Source organism: Leiobunum rupestre, chromosome 7, assembly GCF_980474605.1.
Source record: "Leiobunum rupestre chromosome 7, qqLeiRupe1.1.hap1, whole genome shotgun sequence".
NCBI lineage: Eukaryota > Metazoa > Arthropoda > Arachnida > Opiliones > Sclerosomatidae > Leiobunum > Leiobunum rupestre.
Window position 1 is genome coordinate 21,248,212 of NC_143390.1, and position 19,358 is coordinate 21,267,569.

The 19,358-nt window shown below is 35.0% G+C and overlaps 2 protein-coding genes across 2 annotated transcripts; both read left to right on the forward strand.

Moving 5' to 3' along the window:
- Positions 1 to 14,591: 14,591 nt before the first annotated feature.
- On the forward strand, positions 14,592 to 16,094 carry LOC149935109 (cathepsin K-like). The gene is made up of 6 exons (XM_090154006.1): positions 14,592 to 14,694; positions 14,769 to 15,011; positions 15,071 to 15,214; positions 15,297 to 15,735; positions 15,815 to 15,909; positions 15,985 to 16,094. The coding sequence occupies exons 2-6, from the start codon at positions 14,769 to 14,771 to the stop codon at positions 16,042 to 16,044; spliced, it is 981 nt and encodes a 326-aa protein (XP_090010132.1). The 5' UTR covers positions 14,592 to 14,694; the 3' UTR covers positions 16,045 to 16,094.
- A 1,276-nt stretch (positions 16,095 to 17,370) lies between these two features.
- LOC149935110 (cathepsin K-like) lies at positions 17,371 to 18,948 on the forward strand. The gene is made up of 6 exons (XM_090154004.1): positions 17,371 to 17,615; positions 17,688 to 17,837; positions 17,900 to 18,153; positions 18,218 to 18,402; positions 18,640 to 18,697; positions 18,768 to 18,948. Exons 1-6 carry the CDS (start codon positions 17,373 to 17,375, stop codon positions 18,862 to 18,864), a joined length of 987 nt encoding a protein of 328 aa, XP_090010130.1. The 5' UTR covers positions 17,371 to 17,372; the 3' UTR covers positions 18,865 to 18,948.
- Positions 18,949 to 19,358: the final 410 nt, after the last annotated feature.

The following is a 19,358-nucleotide window of genomic DNA, read 5'->3' on the forward strand; positions in this document are numbered from 1 at the left end:
TTTCAAAAACTACTTCACAGGGAACTATAATGAGATTTTTACATGTGGTAAATTTTGGGCTACCCATTGAAAACAGCCTCGAGCTTGAGAAGGTGCAGGTTTCATGTTTATATCTTAGATAGACGTATACTTATCTCATAAGCTATATATTATATACTTCTGGTGTTGCACGCTTTTAAGAAAGGCGAGGTTGTAAATCTCATCAAACTTCGAAACAGCGATATTTAACTTCCCGAGAATATTAATTAGATATTTACAATTGTGTATGACCGAAATATTTTAAGATAATAAATTAAATTTAAATGTAAGAGATATTAATTGTTTGTTAACTTCCTTATAAATACTCAGGAAGTTATTAAATATATTTTTCGGTTATTTACAAAAGTTAAAAATTCAGGAAATTTCTCTAGAAAACATCAGGAAACGTGTTTAATTATAAATATAATCATAAAAACGTAATTAAAAATCCACCCAATGCGGGTAATTATACTATCCCACGATTTAATTACTTGTATTATACTGTTATAAATTAATTTGAAATTAATGGCATTAAAATTCAAAACTACCTTATTACGTAATATTTGGATTGAGTTCTTGCACAATGTTATAAATACGAACTGAAAGAATATAAAAACCAGTCAACCCAGCCGTTACAAATTAAAGTTACACATCGAATGTGTTTAGCTATATGCCCAAGCCTTAATAAAAAGAGCATTAGCAAGCTATCGATTGTCGTAACATTTAAATAGATGAAAAGAGCATTTAAATTTCTTGCCTTTACGCTTTCAAGTACATCAAATACCCAATTTTCGGTTCATTAATTGTCAAATTAAAGTTGCAACCTAGAGAGATTCATGTCTCATTTATTTTGCTTGCTTCATAGAAATCAAATGCCCAATTTTCTGAACATGGGTTGTCCAATTTCAAATAGTTATTTTTATAAAGTAACGGGGCCTTCTTGTTTCAATGTGGCTCTTACGTCACAGTCTCTTACTTTTAGAAGTCTACGAGCGCGCGCTACACTCGCCAGAGGAATATAGCTTTTTGTAGAGCGCGTGCAAATCGCTCGTGTGAATAATATACTAATAAAGCTAATATTTTAACAAGCTGGGCACGACCACCTTTTATTTTATAAAATCAGATATTCAGCTAGGCTAATACCCAAGGCACCACCTTAGGCCTAAGTCATCAAGCGACTTTTAAAGCCATTAATTCGGGTGGCTTGGTTACAATGCGTAGGAGGGTGGTGGCAAGCCCTTCATGCCACGCGAGCCAACAGCTCCCTACACAAACTATTACCGTATTGAGATCGGTAGGGCTGAGTATGTTCAATAAATTGTTGTATCATTTACAATTCTTGTTTTAACGATTTCAGAGGTATTAAATTATCATTTTCTGGTCCCTTATTACCCAAATATTCTAGGGCCTACCCTTATTACCTAAATTAGCAAGTAATCCATATTTTATATCGAATCGGATATCATTTACATTCTATAGTAGTGTTGTTAATTTTTCGGAAAAATAAAATGCGGAAAAAGTTCCAGAAACTTTTCCGAATTGCAGATAGTTTTCCGCAAATCGGAAAAATAAAAAATTGAAGGGTTGTTAATTTTTTAACTAATTTAACGATATAAAATGTCTAATAACAGTAAACACACTACAAAACATTAAAAGTGTTACATTGTTAATCAGTTTAAACTAGTCTAGACTCTAGAGGTTTAGTTTCACTTATAGATTCGAAAAAATGAGACGAAAAGCCGCTTTATTTAAATTTACAAACAATATTAGAATGGAATTAAAACTTTTTTTATTTTTTCCGAAAAATACGGAAAATTTTCCGGAAAAAAGGCCTCGGTCATTTTCCGACTTACAACGCTATTCTAATATTTTCCTAAAATCTGTACACCAATTATGAAACTTTGATAACGCTAAATCTGTAATCACTTTTGTGGCCAAACCTAGTAAACGCCATATTCTAAATTGGAGATAATCAGATTCTTTATTTTGATTAACATTATTTCATGCGGTAACGTAAGTGGCATTTACTGGTATAACTCATACCAGAATGGTTTTGGGGGGGGTTGAAATGTTTCCAGTAAATGTACCATTCTCATACTGGAATTTTCAAAATTGGCGTTTACCAGTTTTTGCAATGAGACAGTCGATAATTTTGTACACCAATTTCCAGAAGCGATCAGCCCATCGTTTATTTCATGATAACGATCCGAGATATAACAAATGCCCAATTTTCGGTAGGTGGTTTCTCTTCGCCTGTTCTCGGACTAAAAGTGTACTCTTTTTACCCTAAAACGTTTTATTCGTCTGTTACGGGGATGAGAATTACTCTGCCCCATAAGCTATTCGCTTGTTCCGGAGTATTAGGGCTATACACTCTTTTACGAGCGTATCGACCCCCCCTTTACAATCTCCCATGTGGCGGCCGCCACCGCCATACTACCTCTGCCTCCACTATTGAATTTCCCCCCCCCCCCCCGAGAACTAGGGGCCCCCAAACGTTTATGATTAAAATCGGTGCTATTTAAAAGGGCCCCGAGTTGTTTTTCGCGGGGGGGGCGGAGTTCCTAGTTACGCCACTGCCTATTCCTAAAAGATACAACTTAATAGCGTTTACCCACCAAAAACAATTAGCTCAATAGCCTATCATCAGGGTCGTCTTAAGGCATGTGCCAAGTGTGCCATGGCATAGGGGACCCCCGCCTTCCAACTAAATGTTTTTTTCATACAATTGGCCATTTAAGTTTATAACTCATTGGCGTGAATAGAGTCAAAAAGTAAAATCTGAAATCCCGGAACAATCGAAAAGAAACCACCTATTGCTAACTCCCAGTAACTTGTACCCTGTAACAGACTACCGCGTTACTTAACAAAGTACTTAACTGATACTTAGGGAGAACGACTATGTTGATACGATCCGTGCGCATCATGGTCGAATTTCCCCTGACACGAGTGGGAGATGGAAAAACGTCAATACTCGAGCAAAGGGGGATTGGGCTCCTCACTAAACTATAAATTTCCCATAATTATACAAAAATTATCCACCAAAAGTTCCAAATAGACGCTTCAATAAATCATCCTCCAAGGAAATCGCCAAGAAGTAATATTTCCGAGAGCCAGGACCTGCAAGCTAGGAGCAACAAACACAATGATAACGCAGCTAGCCTTTAAACACGCTATAAGGCAGTGTTGTGTACACATTTCATTGGACGAGCCTTTACGCTGAACGTTTTACTGGCGGGGGGAAGACAATTTTCGAATTTTCCCCTTCCGACGACAGCAGGCGCTAAAGCGTCTAACCAATGAAAATTGTAAGCAAGAAAATCCACGACTTTTGATGGGTTGCCTTCTCCTTGTGTGGGGTGCTCTGCGAAGGGTAAGACACTCTTCGAACTCGGTGTACACTGCCGTACCTTTGACAGTGCTAAATGGAACTTGCGAACTCTAGAAAATATGTATCTTTAACAGTGCTAAATGCACGAACTCGGTGTACAGATTATCTCAGACTGTCTTACCCCTCGGTGCTGTGTTTTTTGCTCGTAGCTGCAAGTCACTGTTTATCTAGGAGCAACAAACACAAGAAGAACGCAGCTAGCCTTTAAACACGCTAACGAAGGGTTGTGTACGATTTTCATTGGACGAGCGTCACGAGCCTTTACGCTGAATGTTTTACGGGCGGGGGGGTGGGGAAGAAAATTTCAGAATTTTCCCCTTCCGACGGCAGCAGGCGCTAAAGCGTCTAGCCAATGAAAAATGTACACAAGAAAATCCACGACTTTTGACGGGTTGCGTTCTCCTTGTGTGGGGTGTTGTGTTTGTTGCTCCTAGCTGTTTATATGGTGCTTGTTAAAATAATCGAAATTTTTCACCTTTACGGCAGCAACAAGCGTTCCCTTTTTTACCAGGTAGTTTTTTTGACCTATTAAGACTTGGCAAAAACACGACGTTCTGTTTACAGGTGAAAAGTTTCCATTATTTCCACAAGCACTATATAAACAATACCTTTCAAGTCCTGGCTCTCGGAAATATTACTTCTTGGCGATTTCCTTGGCGGATGATTTATTGAAGCACCTATTGTCTAGCATATAAGTACTCATTTTCATCGGGAGTATATTTATATATCAAATTGTTAAATGAATATGCCTTTCTGTAAAATAAGCTACGCTTGCTGAACTTGTTTTTATGTAGCTTCTTCGTCACCAAAACGTAGAAGTTCAGTTCAGTTTATGCTTAAAAACAGGGTGCCTCGTTGAATTTACTCTAATTTCCAGGGCTTTTCGTAATAAAAGGTCATCGATACGTCACCCGTGACGCAGCAGCAACATCAAAACAAGAAGGCCATTGCTACTTTATAGAGAAGCCTATTAAGAAATTAATCTTCATTTACAATACATATAAAATTGGTAGATTTAATTTCAAATTGAAATATACACAAAACATGTAACAATTGGTTAAAAACTGATTAATTGATGTGTTAAAAATTAAAATTTACATATATAATTAAAACACGATTGGTTTTCTTGTTATATTTATTACTTTTCATGTAAAATAGTTTTACAACATAAAAAAAGGTTAAAAACTGGTTATTTGATATGTGTTAAAAATTAAAATTTACATATAAATATAACAAGAAAACCAATCGTGTTGTAATTATATAACTTTTCATGTAAAATAGTTTTACAACATATAAAAAAGGTTAAAAACTGGTTATTTTATGTGTTAAAAATTAAAATTTACATATAAATATAACAAGAAAACCAATCGTGTTGTAATTATATAACTTTTCATGTAAAATAGTTTTACAACATATAAAAAAGGTTAAAAACTGGTTATTTGATGTGGGTTAAAAATTAAAATTTACATATAAATATAACAAGAAAACCAATCGTGTTGTAATTATATAACTTTTCATGTAAAATAGTTTTACAACATATAAAAAAGGTTAAAAACTGGTTATTTGATGTGGGTTAAAAATTAAAATTTACATAGAAATATAACAAGAAAACCAATCGTGCTGTAATTATATAACTTTTCATGTAAAATAGTTTTACAACATATAAAAAAGGTAAAAAACTGGTTATTTGATGTGGGTTAAAAATTAAAATTTACATAGAAATATAACAAGAAAACCAATCGTGCTGTAATTATATAACTTTTTATGTAAAATAGTTTTACAACATAAAAAAAGGTTAAAAACTGGTTATTTGAAATGTGTTAAAAATTAAAATTTACATATAAATATAACAAGAAAACCAATCGTGTTGTAATTATATAACTTTTCATGTAAAATAGTTTTACAACATATAAAAAAGGTTAAAAACTGGTTATTTGATGTGGGTTAAAAATTAAAATTTACATAGAAATATAACAAGAAAACCAATCGGGTTGTAATTATATAACTTTTCATGTAAAATAGTTTTACAACATATAAAAAAGGTTAAAAACTGGTTATTTGATGTGGGTTAAAAATTAAAATTTACATAGAAATATAACAAGAAAACCAATCGTGCTGTAATTATATAACTTTTTATGTAAAATAGTTTTACAACATATAAAAAAGGTTAAAAACTGGTTATTTGAAATGTGTTAAAAATTAAAATTTACATATATAATTACAACACGATTGGTTTTCTTGTTATATTTATAACTTTCATGTAAATTAGTTTAACAATAAAAATTGGTTAAAACTAATTAATTGAGGTATTAAAAATTAAAATTTACGTATGTAATTAAAAACGCGATTGGTTTCTATTATTAAAGTAAAACAGTTGGAATAATTGGTATTCATCCAAAATTTGGTACCCCACAAACCAGTTCTCTTAAGTGGAGACGCATATTATGTATGAAAGCAAGTATTACAAATATAAAATCCATTATTAATAGTGCCCTTTAGCGTTGCAACATCACTTCGAATCTCTAACTAAGCTTTAGCGGATTGACCAAATACAACCACAAATTATAAAACGATCGATAATTATCAAAGGTGTTCTATAAATATAGCCGACATCAACAAAAACAACTATCCACATTATGGTTATAGCGATAGATCCACTCAATACGCGTTGGATTCCTCGAACCAACAACTTGTTTAAGAAAATTCATAAAAAATCTTTCGCGAGTTATGGTATAAATGACTTGGGCCTAAGGTGGCCTAGCTAAAATAAAAAATAAATAAAATAAATTGAATACATTGAGATCCGTGAACCCGCTGTGTTGACATTCAATTACGCAACATTTCACGCCAAGTAAATTTAAAGAATGACTTCATATTTATTCTTACTTTAGCCATAAACAATGGAATAAAAATGGCGCTATTTTGAATGAGGGTAAAAAATTACTTAAGCCTAAATATACACGGGTCATTGGGACTACAAAAAAAAACGCAACGCGTTACGAATACCTAATTATTTCGCGATGAGACTAGTCTGACTTGAGACCGGAAAGATTCACTGATATATTCAATAAAAAGCGCTTGTAATCTATGGAAATTAAGAAAAGGCACTCTTCCCCTGTCATATCTTAAAAAAAATGAAATATTTCCTGCAAAAGTTCGAACGGGGTGGAAATCTACAATTTATAAGTAAGACCTACAATATTTTGAAGAGAAAAAGTTCCGTTTGAAAGGGTAACAAGTGGGACGAGACGAGGCACGCGAACCATCCTCCTTATGGTGAACTTTTTCCCTGATAACTCATTCCAATGATTTTTAGGACTTTTTTCACCGTGAAAACGTAGGCACCCGAACTTTAAAAAAAATGACACGCAGTCTTTTTGGGATGAAATTACTATGCCCGTTAATTACCGGCTGTTCTACATAACCTGAGAACTTCTCTCTTTTTCTCGCAGCTGATCATCTCCGAGTACTTGGAATAGAGGCGAAACACCTGCCAAGGTCGTGACATTTTCGCGTCACGAAGACATCAAAAATATGCTCGATTCGGAGATTTCGTACGTGTATATATATATTCATCTTCGGAACTTGTTGAAAATTACTTTCCCCTATTGTAAATATCAAATTAAGAGGTTAAACTAATTATATACGATATATGTTGTATATAGCGGTTACGTACGATTTGAGGCCCACCCAGAACGAAAGTATATTTATCAATCTATATTTATACCTACTATTTTCCTCTTTCTAAGTTGTCGCCTATTGTAAACACGCTAAGCGTTTGTTTTTAAGATCGGGCATCGATAAAGACACTTCGTAAACAAAGATATTTACACGGAAGTTATGCAGAAATATAATTTCGACAAACTTATACTTTTTATACATTTATAAAACCACCATTTTGAACATTTTGTTAGTAGGTAGCATATTTTTATAAAAATTTCCTTCTTTAATTTAATGTCTTAAATCGAAACTCAGAATGTAGATATTTGATAATATTTTTTTCAAAATTTAAAAATATTATAGATTTAATATTTACGTAATCATTGAGACATCATTATATGGCAAGCCATTCAGGACAAAATAAAATGAAATTATAGAGCTACCTTCTTAGAAATATCAGGCTACCTTTCCAAAAAAAGGCCTACCTTTTTCGAAATATCAGGAGGCTACCTTTCCAAAAAAAGGCCTATCTTTTTCGAAATATCAGGCTACCTTTCCAAAAAAAGGCCTACCTTTTTCGAAATATCAGGCTACCTTTCCAAAAAAAGGCCTACCTTTTTCGAAATATCAGGCTACCTTTCCAAAAAAAAGACCTACCTTTTTCGAAATATCAGGCTACCTTTCAAAATATAGGCCTATCTATTTCGAAATGGATAGCCCGATATTTCGAAAAAGGTAGGTCTATATTATAAAAGGTAGCCCGATATTTCGAAAAAGGTAGGTCTATATTATAAAAGGTAGCCCGATATTTCGAAAAAGGTAGTTCTATATTTTGAAAGGTACATGTAGGTGTATATTTTGAAAGGTAGCTCAATATTTTCATTTAATTTTGTCCTGAAGGGATTGTCATATCATTTTTTCACTGTCTACAATAGTTTGTTTAAAAAATTCGCAGATAAATTAGTATGGTTTCGGGTTCACATGTGTAAAACTATACATCGTAGAGATAAAGCACTGTAATAATAATAATAATAATAATAATATTTATTTCGCAAAGAAACAAACTTTGCTGGCAACCACAGAGGCAATGGCTATACGTGGTGGTTACCGGGACAATACAAACAAATAAATTATATTACAGAACGCAAAAAACAAAGTTAAATAAATAAAATCAAAATCAAAAATTATTAAATTAAACATAAGAGAGATAAAATTAAGAATTTTGTGAAAGCCAAATGCCAAAAAGAAGTTCCGTTACTAAGGAACGAAATTTGGGGATAGAAAACCGAGTGGAATTCTCCCTGATGTCGACGGGCAACGAGTTCCATGTACGAGCACTCCGGATAACAGAAGCCTGCAGCAGTCTATACGAGACAATGATCCCCTTTTCACGCTTTTAATTGTCGGTCTAGCATCGAAAGTGTAATTATTTAAGTAACTTCAATAAAACGCTCTTTTGGTATTCTAAAAATACATGAATAGCGATACGCGTTCTTTTCCTTGTGAGACCACAGAGAAGACGATCTCTCAATCAATTCGTAATATTGCACCAAGGAAAAAAATACCGTGAAATGAAAAAAAAACGAAGAGAAAATACCAATTCCGACTGTGAAGAATATATTAACAATCGATGTCGATTTTGTTTACAACTTTAAATTAGGGCGATGCCCCTGGGTGTGCGCGGGGCTCATTTAGTTGACCATTTAAAGATTGAAGAGTTTTAAAATGTGGGTCGATGGGGAAAATTCGTGGTTTTCCATTTCTAGCGTTAGAGGAGTAATCATTGGATGGTTTGATTCAATTGTCATATCAATATTGACGAAATAAACCCATCTTGTATCCATATTGATGCAAATAAACGAAATCTCATATGAATATAGGAAATATAAACCAATCTCAGGTCAATATTGGCAAATATAAACCTATTTCATATGAATATTGGCAAATATAAACCTATTTCATATGAATATTGGCAAATATAAACCTATTTCATATGAATATTGGCCAATATAAACCTATTTCATATGAATATTGGCCAATATAAACCTATTTCATATGAATATTGGCCAATATAAACCTATTTCATATGAATATTGGCAAATATAAACCTATTTCATATGAATATTGGCAAATATAAACCTATTTCATATGAATATAGACCATATAAACCGAGTTTATAAACCAATCTCATATCAATATTGGCCAATACAAACAAAATTTCGTATCAATTGTGGCAAATAAAAACCAATCTCATATCAATATTGGCGAACATAACCCAATCTCAAATCAATATTGGCGAAAATAAACCAATCTTATATCAATAGCGGGAAATAAAAACCAATATCATATCAATATTGGCGAACATAACCCAATCTCAAATCAATATTGGCGAACATAACCCAATCTTATATCAATAGCGGGAAATAAAAACCAATCTCATATCAATATTGGCGAACATAACCCAATCTCAAATCAATATTGGCGAAAATAAACTAATCTTATATCAATAGTGGGAAATAAAAACCAATCTCATATGAATATTGACAAATAAAACAATCTCATATGAATATTTGTGAACATAAACCAATCTCATATGAATATTTGTGAACATAAACAAATCTCATATTGAGTATTGGCAAGTATAAACCAATCTCATATTGAGTATTGGCAAGTATAAACCAATCTCATGTCAATATTGTCAAATATAAACCACAAGATCATTTTAATATCGTTAAGTATTTTGTAAAGAAGGTTTTTTTAAGCGTTGTCGGAAGTCTGACCCGTTACGCGCCATACGGTTTGACAATGTTCGTTCCGGTACGGATCAGCGCTCTAACGACTTTCTGAAGAATTCATTGTCTGTACTAACCTACTGATCCGAACGTGGATACGCTACCTTCGCGAAGTAGAGAGCTTCTTCTCCGCCAGGGGTCGCCCCGACGCCGACCGTGAACCCGTGACCAGGAAAAGAAAACGGTGTTGTTTTTCGAAATGTCATCCGCCTTCATTACAAACCCACTGCCCTATAACGACCGCTAGTTAGAACATTTATTGTCACTACTTGCGCGATGGATCATATATGGCAATCGTGCGTTAATGGTGAAGTATAAAAAATCTGCGTTCAAGGAAGGGTCTTTTGATGCCCAGTTTTAACCACAATATCACACAGGTTAAGCTTCCCCTCGAAAACGTGTAGGGTAATAATTAAATTATAATTAAAATAATTTACATTATAAACAGTGGCGGCGCTAGGGGTTAGCCAGGTAGGCCACTGCCTACCTTAAAATTTTGTTGGGCCCCAAAATCACCCTATAAGGGGCCCCAAATTGATCTAGAAAGGGTCTCAAAATTGTCCCAAGAGATAAAATTATTTATAAATAACAATGAAACAATTGTCGATAATGTATTTAGAATTTTTTTAGGTATCTCCAAGTAAATAAAACCAGTTCTGTTATATTTGGACTCGTTTTACTGTTGTTAGAACTTTTTTGTTAGTCATGTACATCACTACTTTATTTTATTGAAGCATTTCGTTGAGAAAAGGGGGGTCGGGGGCCCATTTATTTGGTTTGCCTACCCTCGCGAAAATTCCTGGCGCCGCCACTGATTATAAACTTGACTAGGTGACATCTAATATATTTTCATTTGTTGTAAATTAAAATACTTCGAAAAGGTAGAAATAAATGTATGAACATTTTCAACTACAATTGGCCTCTGGAACTAGAAGAATTTAGCTCATACCAACATTTATGAAACACACTGAAGTTGGAATTCGGCGCGTTTTCGACGGCTAGCTTAGAAACGTCACGGTTTTGAAACGACATCTGTGGGAGAGTTGGTGAACTAGTATGTAGAAAGAAAAAGGAAGAACCTGCTAGTTGTTAATAAGTATTAATATTTACCATTATATATTATTAAGATTAATGGTTATTGTACATAGAATATACTGTTAACTGTAAAATAATTTTTATAATTGTTTTTTAGAAATAAACTAAAAATATTACATGAGTAGATGGCAGTGCTGAGCCAGTTTGTAAGCGCGTCGCTTTTTGAATGTGTCCATGGACTCTATTATTATTAGGGTATAATAGAGTCCATGATGTGTCGTACTATCATGAAAAGTTGGTTGTTACGGAAATTACATACATTGACACTCCAGTAATAATAATCCAATGATGCAATATCAGGTATCATGCTGGCAAAGGAAACCTACATACTAAATTTTAAGTTAGTTTTAATTCCGATTTAGTTTTAATCCGATTTAGTTTTATTCCGATTTAGTTTTAATTCCGATTTACTTTTAATTCCGATTTAGTTTTAATTCCGATTTACTTTTAATTCCGATTTACTTTTAATTCCGATTTAGTTTTAATTCCGATTTACTTTTAATTCCGATTTACTTTTAATTCCGATTTACTTTTATTTCCGATTTACTTTTAATTCCGATTTACTTTTAATTCCGATTTACCTTTAATTCCGATTTACTTTTAATTCCGATTTACTTTTAATTCCGATTTACTTTTAATTCCGATTTACTTTTAATTCCGATTTACTTTTAATTCCGATATACTTTTAATTCCGATTTACTTTTAATTCCAATATACTTTTTATTCCGATTTACTTTTAACTCCGATTTACTTTTAATTCCGATTTACTTTTAATTCCGATTTACTTTTAATTCCGATTTACTTTTAGTTCCGATTTACTTTTAATTCCGATTTACTTTTAATTCCGATTTACTTTTAATTCCGATTTACTTTTAATTCCGATTTACTTTTAATTCCGATTTACTTTTAATTCCGATTTACTTTTAGTTCCGATTTACTTTTAATTCCGATTTACTTTTAGTTCCGATTTACTTTTAATTCCGATTTACTTTTAATTCTGATTTACTTTTAATTCCAAGTTTGTTTTAATTCCAAGTTTATTTTAATTCCGAGTTCATTTTAATTCCGAGTTTATTTTAATTCCGAGTTTATTTTAATTCCGAGTTTATTTTAATTCCGAGTTTATTTTAATTCCGAGTTTATTTTAATTCCGAGTTTATTTTAATTCCAAGTTTATTTTAATTCCAAGTTTATTTTAATTCCAAGTTTATTTTAATTCCAAGTTTATTTTAATTCCAAGTTTATTTTAATTCCAAGTTTATTTTAATTCCAAGTTTATTTTAATTCCAAGTTTATTTTAATTCCAAGTTTATTTTAATTCCAAGTTTATTTTAATTCCAAGTTTATTTTAATTCCAAGTTTATTTTAATTCCAAAAACTGGTATCGGAAGAGTAATATAGTGTAATAAGAGTAATAATAATAATGAGCTAACTATAGAGTACGAGCGATTGACGAGCAGCGCCTCTACGCGGTAGATTAAACCGAGTATAAGACTTGGCAAGATTCACCGCCTTAAAATTTTCGTCTACTTTAAAGAGTAATTCTGAACGAACCAATGGATGAAAAGTTCTGAAACTAGCTTTTAAATAAACCTTGAAACTTATTTCAAGTCATATTTATAATTCAATGATGACAAAAGACACAAAATTCGTGAAAAGTATTAATATCGTTCCGAATTACAACCTACATTCTAAAATCTCATTTTCCTTTCTAATATGCGCGTTGACAACGCAAACTTTACCTAGACGAGTAGATGTTCGATTATCTACATGGCGCGTTAAAAATATAATTTTTGAATGTTGTAAAGCGATAAACGATTTTTCAAGACGATTTTATATTACATTTAAGTTCATATAAACGGGAAAAATTGTCAGTTGAATATTTCTTATATCATTTGGTAGGTTAATTAACGTTTAAATATCGCCAACTTTACATTAATTTCAATGAGGGCGGGGAAAAACTTTTAACCAAGTTACGCGTGATCTCGCCACGTATCCCCCGTTGGCCAGTTAATCAGGTGGACGAGCGGACTAAATTTGTACCACACGTTACAATCACGAATAAAAAAAACTATTGTTTCAGAACCTCTGCAAGTTTTTATGCAAAGAGGAAACCGAAGAACTCGGAGAAAGACACCATATACAAACTAAAGTGACTTTAGTAGAAATTATTTTTAATTCAGAGAAAACGGCATGGTATTAGATGAGAAAACTTTATTTTAAACAAGACGTTTCGAGCCGAGGCCCTTCTTCAGTCGTTTGTTAGTTTTACTTTGATTTAAAATTCTATCACGAGCCATATTCAGTTCTAATGTCACGTGAGCAGAAGGTCAACGTGTTAAATAATATACAAAAGTTTTTCTGATTATACCAATTTAGGTGCGTAATAAAATCAATGTAACCGATAAATCCAATGTATATGAAAGTCAATTAAATAATATGATTTAAAATTTTTTATTTATATTTTAATAATTCACACTGAATGCATATACTTTGGATTTATCGGTTATATTGATTTTATTGCGCGCATAAATTGTTATACGCGTGTATAACAATTCTGCTCACGTGACATTAGAACTGAATATGGCGCGTGGAAAATTTTAAATCAAAGTAAAACTAACGAACGACTGAAGAAGAGTCTCTTCTAATAACATGCCGTTTTCTCTGAATTAAACATAATTTCTACTAATATTCATAATGGTAAATAATAAGTTTAATATAAAACAATTAAATCAGGTGAAATATGGTTAGAGCTCGGGGTTTGGATAATAATTATCCCTTTCATTTGTTTTATATATATCCATAACCGAAAATTATCCGATTATTTGAATAATATTCACATATAAACAGTTAACCTAAATATTTACGGTTAATCTAAATTTTGGCGGTTAATTTATCTGTTCCCCCGAGCTCTAAATATGGTTTTTAAAAATGTAAATATCCCTACGGCCCGTAACTTTTTAAACTTACATTGTTCTTCTGTTTCCTCTTTCCATAAATACTTGTTGGGAAGTGTGGTATGAAAGGCTTACCACCGCCCATTTAAGAATTGAAATCCGGCCACCTGAACTAAACCATTAAAAGTCACTAGCTGACTTGGGTCTAAGGTGGTGCCTTGTCTAATTGATTATTTTTGAAAAAATAAACGATGTAAATTCTGAATAAATACATTCCAGAGGTAAATTTTGATTTAAAAATAAGTGAACATCCCTACGGAATGTAACTTTCAAATGTTTCATTCTCAGGAAGTGTAATACAGTCCGGTTAATTGGTATCCAGTTAAAATTTTCTTCGAGCCTATACCAAAGTACGCATTTCATTTCAATATCCAAAATGGATACTTCTCTCGTATAAACTTCTGACTTTACACCATCATCATCATCATCAGTAAACTGATGAAATATATAAATTACCAGATACGTATCGAGCGTAAAACAATACGTACACGTGAACCCTATCAAGCGGTCATCAATAGTGAGGGAACAGTTCGATTACCACGACTTAAAACAAAGCGGAAAATAGATGATCGCTCGTCAAAATCAACAGGTGCAGGTCCTCATCCATTTCCAGCAAACAAAAGATTGACAAACCGCGCTGAAGGGTCCGACTTAAGCCTATCAGCCCTAAAACTAAAGCAAATTAATCAAATGTCCAATCGGGTCGCGAAAAGTCCTATATATAGGGACCCAAAGACGGTAACCACAACACAACTCCTTTGGACTCATTCACGGATCCAACGTAAGTATAACGAACCTTCCCCGTATTCGTGAAGGCACCCTCTTCAACTCCCAATTCTCTGAATTCCCACGAAGATGTTGCGCTTCTCTTGCCTCGCTTTGTTGCTGGCTGTCGCCACCGGTCTGCAGTTGTCCGCCAACTTGCACGATCACTGGCAAAAATTCAAGTCAACCCACAACAAGGAGTACAGCTCCGAAGAGGAACAGCAGAGGAAGGAGATCTTCAAGCAAAATGTCGAGAAGGTTTTGAACCACAACTTGAACGCCGATCTCGGTGATCACAGCCACAGACTCTCCATCAACGAATTCGCCGATATGGTAAAACATGGTGGATATCTCGTTATCGAACGATTACACAGTCGTTTTTTAATCTATAGACCCACGAGGAGTTCAAGAGCAAGATGTTGGGTTTGAGGGCCGACCTCGCCAACCGTACCGCCGCCGCCGCTCCCATGATCAGCTCTCGCGCTGCCCCAGCTAGCCGCGATTGGACTTCCTACATGGGACCCGTCAAAAACCAAGTAAACATCATCCAATAAACCCGATTATTTTCATTCGTATTTCCCAAGTACTTAGTCAAAGACGCGTTTACAACTATAACAGGGTCAATGCGGTTCCTGCTGGACCTACGCCACCACCGCCTCCGTCGAAGGACACTTGGCCATCTACAAGGGACAAAGAGTGACTCTCTCCGAACAGAACTTGCTCGACTGCTCCCGCGAGAGCGACGGAAACTACGGCTGCGACGGTGGTCTTCCAATCAACGCTTTGCGTTACATCGTCCAAAACGGAGGTATCGACAGCGACACTTGCTACCGTTACGAAGAAGTCAGGCGTAACTGCAGATACCAACCAAGTTGCAAGGCCGGATCTATCTCTAGCTTCGCTGAAGTCCCATACGGATCCGAAAGCACTCTCACCGACGTCGTCGGCAACAGGGGACCAGTCGCCATCGGTATTGACGCCGGACAGTCCGACTTCCAGATGTACGGTGGTGGAGTATACTACAACGCCAGATGCAGTCAGACCCCCAACCACGCTGGTAAGAACCCAAATCACCGATTCCATCTGGCACCAGTTATACGACTTTAATAATAATAATAATAATCCTTCACGCGCAGTCACCGCTGTTGGATACGGTACTGAGAATGGAAAAGCCTACTGGCTCGTCAAGAACAGTTGGGGAACTTCCTGGGGAACCCGCGGATACTTCAAGGTAACACGCAATTTCCTAGGTTTTTATTTTCATAATTCATTGTTTGGAGAGCCTAATTCGATTTCTCTCAAACAGCTTTACCGTGGAGCCAACGCTTGCGGCGTTGCCAATCTTGCTGCTTACCCAATTGTGTAAAATCGCAAAGTTATCTAATATTAAAATAAAATAATTGATATCTAAAAAAACACTGTGTTTATTTACTGTTTATGTAGTTGGGTAACAAAAAAATACTCAATTATGTTTTAAGCACACAGAAAAGTGTAAATTAACGCTAATTTCCTAATTTTTAAGCTTATCCCACATACCTAATACACATTTGCTGATATATTTATATGGGGATGCATTTGGTTGGTAACGCAAATCAGTAGTTAATTTGGTTTAGTGTAGCTAAAAATTTTTAATTCTAAAAATGAATTTACTAGTTAGGACAAACGCAGTATATTTTGTAGATTTTTCCGTACAAAATACAATAAAAACAGGTAAATCTAGCGATTTGCGTGATATTTGGAGCCATAATTAAGGCAATTAATAAGTGAGCTTCATCGAGCTATAATGACAAGATCTAATAATAAGAAAGGCTAAGCGGGACTACAAGCTATAAATAGAATATATTTTTATATTTTCATTTAACATAGAGCCACCTAGCGGCTAATATGAGAATCTCACTTAGCTACTACAATGAGTAAGCGCTATGAAATTGCAGAAACTAATTAATTTATTGCCTTTCCCGCTACGTGGCGCTATGTAAACTAAGAAAGCCTATTATGTTGTATTCAAGGCCCATATCGAGACTAAACCATGGCTCTTGTAAACTGAAAAAGGCCATCATGAATCCATGAGCCCATTTTGTTGTATTCAATGCCTAGTCGACACTAAACCACTTTTTGAGGTGGTGTTAGTTCCTAATATTAGCCTATGGATTATATTCTACCCCTTTTGAACAAGCTCTGATACATCGAAGCGAGATACATAATGGAAGAGAATCAATTGTTAAACGTATTACACTTTAGGACAAAAACGACAAAGTAGGACTTAGTCCATATTCGTTAGTGTCATTCCAATATAACACGAAAAAATATATATTTCTATAACGGCGATGTGACATGAGGCCCTTAGCTCAAGGTCAACTATGTCACAGAAATCACTTCAACACGGAATTGTGATCGAAGCACCTGTTTCATTCGCCATTAATATATCTCCATCTCATTCTATGTAACAGAAGACAAGAGTGTTGACGTCGTCAATGTAGGTAAGTAATTAATTACTTATGCAAAAAATATTAAAACAACAGGACCTTATATATAGATCAAGCGTATCTACAGCCATGACCTTCAAAATGATATATAAAGAAACTCAACTCCCATTACTATCACATTATTGTTCTTCGTCTAACAAAAGGTAGGACTCAATGCGTTGTATGAAAATTTGCCCCGAACCAATTCGACTGTTTTCTACAAATTTAGATGTTGCGATACGCTTGCGTCGTTCTTCTGTTAGCCGCGGCCACTGGCCTGCAGCTGTCCGCCAACTTGCACGATCACTGGCAGAACTTCAAGGCTACTCACAAGAAGGCTTACAGCTCGGAGGAAGAAGAACAGAGGAAGGAAATCTTCAAGAAGAATGTCGAAAAGATTTTGAGCCACAACTTGAACGCCGATCTCGGCGACCACAGCCATAGACTCTCCATCAACGAGTTCGCCGATATGGTCAGGAAATGGAACGTACTTTCCGTTTTTCAAAGATAACTAACTCGAAATACCGATTCCAAAAACTAATAGACGCACGAAGAATTCAAGAGAGCCATGTTGGGTCTCAACGCCGATTTGGCCAACATCACCGAACGCTCAGCCGCCACCCCATACATCAGCACCCGCGCTGCTCCGGAGTCGATAGATTGGACCTCTCATATGGGTCCCATTAAAAACCAAGTAATAATAATTAATTAGTTAACTAAACACAAAGAGAGCGAAACTATATACGAACATGGCAGGGCATGTGCGGTTCCTGTTGGACCTTCGCCACCACCGGCGCTATCGAAGGACACATGTCCATCTACAAGGGCAAAAAGGTCACGTTGTCCGAGCAGAACTTGGTGGATTGCGCGGGCAGTGCCTACAGCAATTCCGGGTGTAATGGTGGTCTTCCGATGAACGCCATGAAGTACATCATGAAGAACGGAGGTATCGACAGTGACACTTGTTACAAGTACGAGATGAGAGAAGGAAGTTGTCGCTACCAAGCGAGGTATGGAGTAGTTAGTATAAGTGGTATTGTTCTTCGTTTCAAAGTATTTGTTTTGGTTCACCAGCTGTAACAGTGCCCAAATTTCGAACTACGCCATGATTGCGTACGGTCAGGAGAAGGACCTGATGGACGTGGTTGGCAATAAGGGACCCGTTACCATCGGTATCGACGCTGGACAGTCCGACTTCCAACTCCTCGGAACCGGAATCTACGAAAACTCCGCCTGCAGTACTAAGCCCAATCACGCCGGTATGTTTTGCCAAAGAAAATATATAAGAGGAATAGCGACTCTAGCTTTACCTACGATTTAAAATCTATCTCGAAGTTCTAAAGCTATAGGGGTTTTGCGAGGGGTACTTCAAGCCTAAATAACCCCGATACGATAAATTGATAGACTCGCTATTCCTCAAGCATATTTTCTATGGCTTTGCTATCCTATCTCATTAGTTATCCGCATTTGAAAAACCATACGATATTTTTAATTAGTCGTTGCAGTCGGTTACGGAACCGAAAACGGTAAGAAATACTGGATCATTAAGAACAGGTAAGATCAGTGCGGTGACAATTACTAATTTACTATTTGCGCATTAATTAACTAATGTTTGTGTCTTTAGTTGGGGCACTACCTGGGGTAACCGAGGATACTATCGCATGATCCGTGGTAGAAACGCTTGCGGAATTGCTAATTTAGCTTCTTACCCAATTGTGTAAAAACTAAATAGGCATATTTATTAAAAGTTCCTATGTATTAAAACGAAATAAAAGTTTTTTGTGCAATAAAAATTGCGGTTTTTTTATAATTAGGCTGTCGATATTTAATTATATACCACAAGTATACATCTACGTAGTTAAATTGAAATACCTTCAGTTTCCAATGAGCGCGATTTTCCGACCAAACCGATGCACATTTAGCACCGGTATTATTGCGAATCGGGGTACAAGATGTACAAAATGAGTAGAAGTAATTACTTAATTATAAACTCGATAGTCTATGGTATTGTTTTGGAAATCACTACATGACGTATTTCGCTCGGCACAATTTTATCTTCCGAAACGTACCTTGAAAAATCAGCGGGAGCCTGCATGTGTAGGTACACGTTTGAGGCAAATAACATTAGCCTGTCTCGTATGAGATATCCTAAACAATTCTGTTAATACTAAAAATAATTTGATTTGTCATTTTCTAACAATTTGGTTTAGGGTGG

Excerpts from the sequence above, each read along its gene's own strand:
- LOC149935109 (XM_090154006.1), top strand. The coding sequence starts at position 14,769 with ATGTTGCGCTTCTCTTGCCTCGCTTTGTTGCTGGCTGTCGCCACCGGT. Across the intron at positions 15,215-15,296 it reads TGGGACCCGTCAAAAACCAA|GGTCAATGCGGTTCCTGCTG; the intron begins GTAAACATCATC and ends CAACTATAACAG. Across the intron at positions 15,736-15,814 it reads TCAGACCCCCAACCACGCTG|TCACCGCTGTTGGATACGGT; the intron begins GTAAGAACCCAA and ends CTTCACGCGCAG.
- LOC149935110 (XM_090154004.1), top strand. The coding sequence starts at position 17,373 with ATGTTGCGATACGCTTGCGTCGTTCTTCTGTTAGCCGCGGCCACTGGC. Across the intron at positions 18,403-18,639 it reads TACTAAGCCCAATCACGCCG|TCGTTGCAGTCGGTTACGGA; the intron begins GTATGTTTTGCC and ends ATTTTTAATTAG. Across the intron at positions 18,698-18,767 it reads TACTGGATCATTAAGAACAG|TTGGGGCACTACCTGGGGTA; the intron begins GTAAGATCAGTG and ends TTGTGTCTTTAG.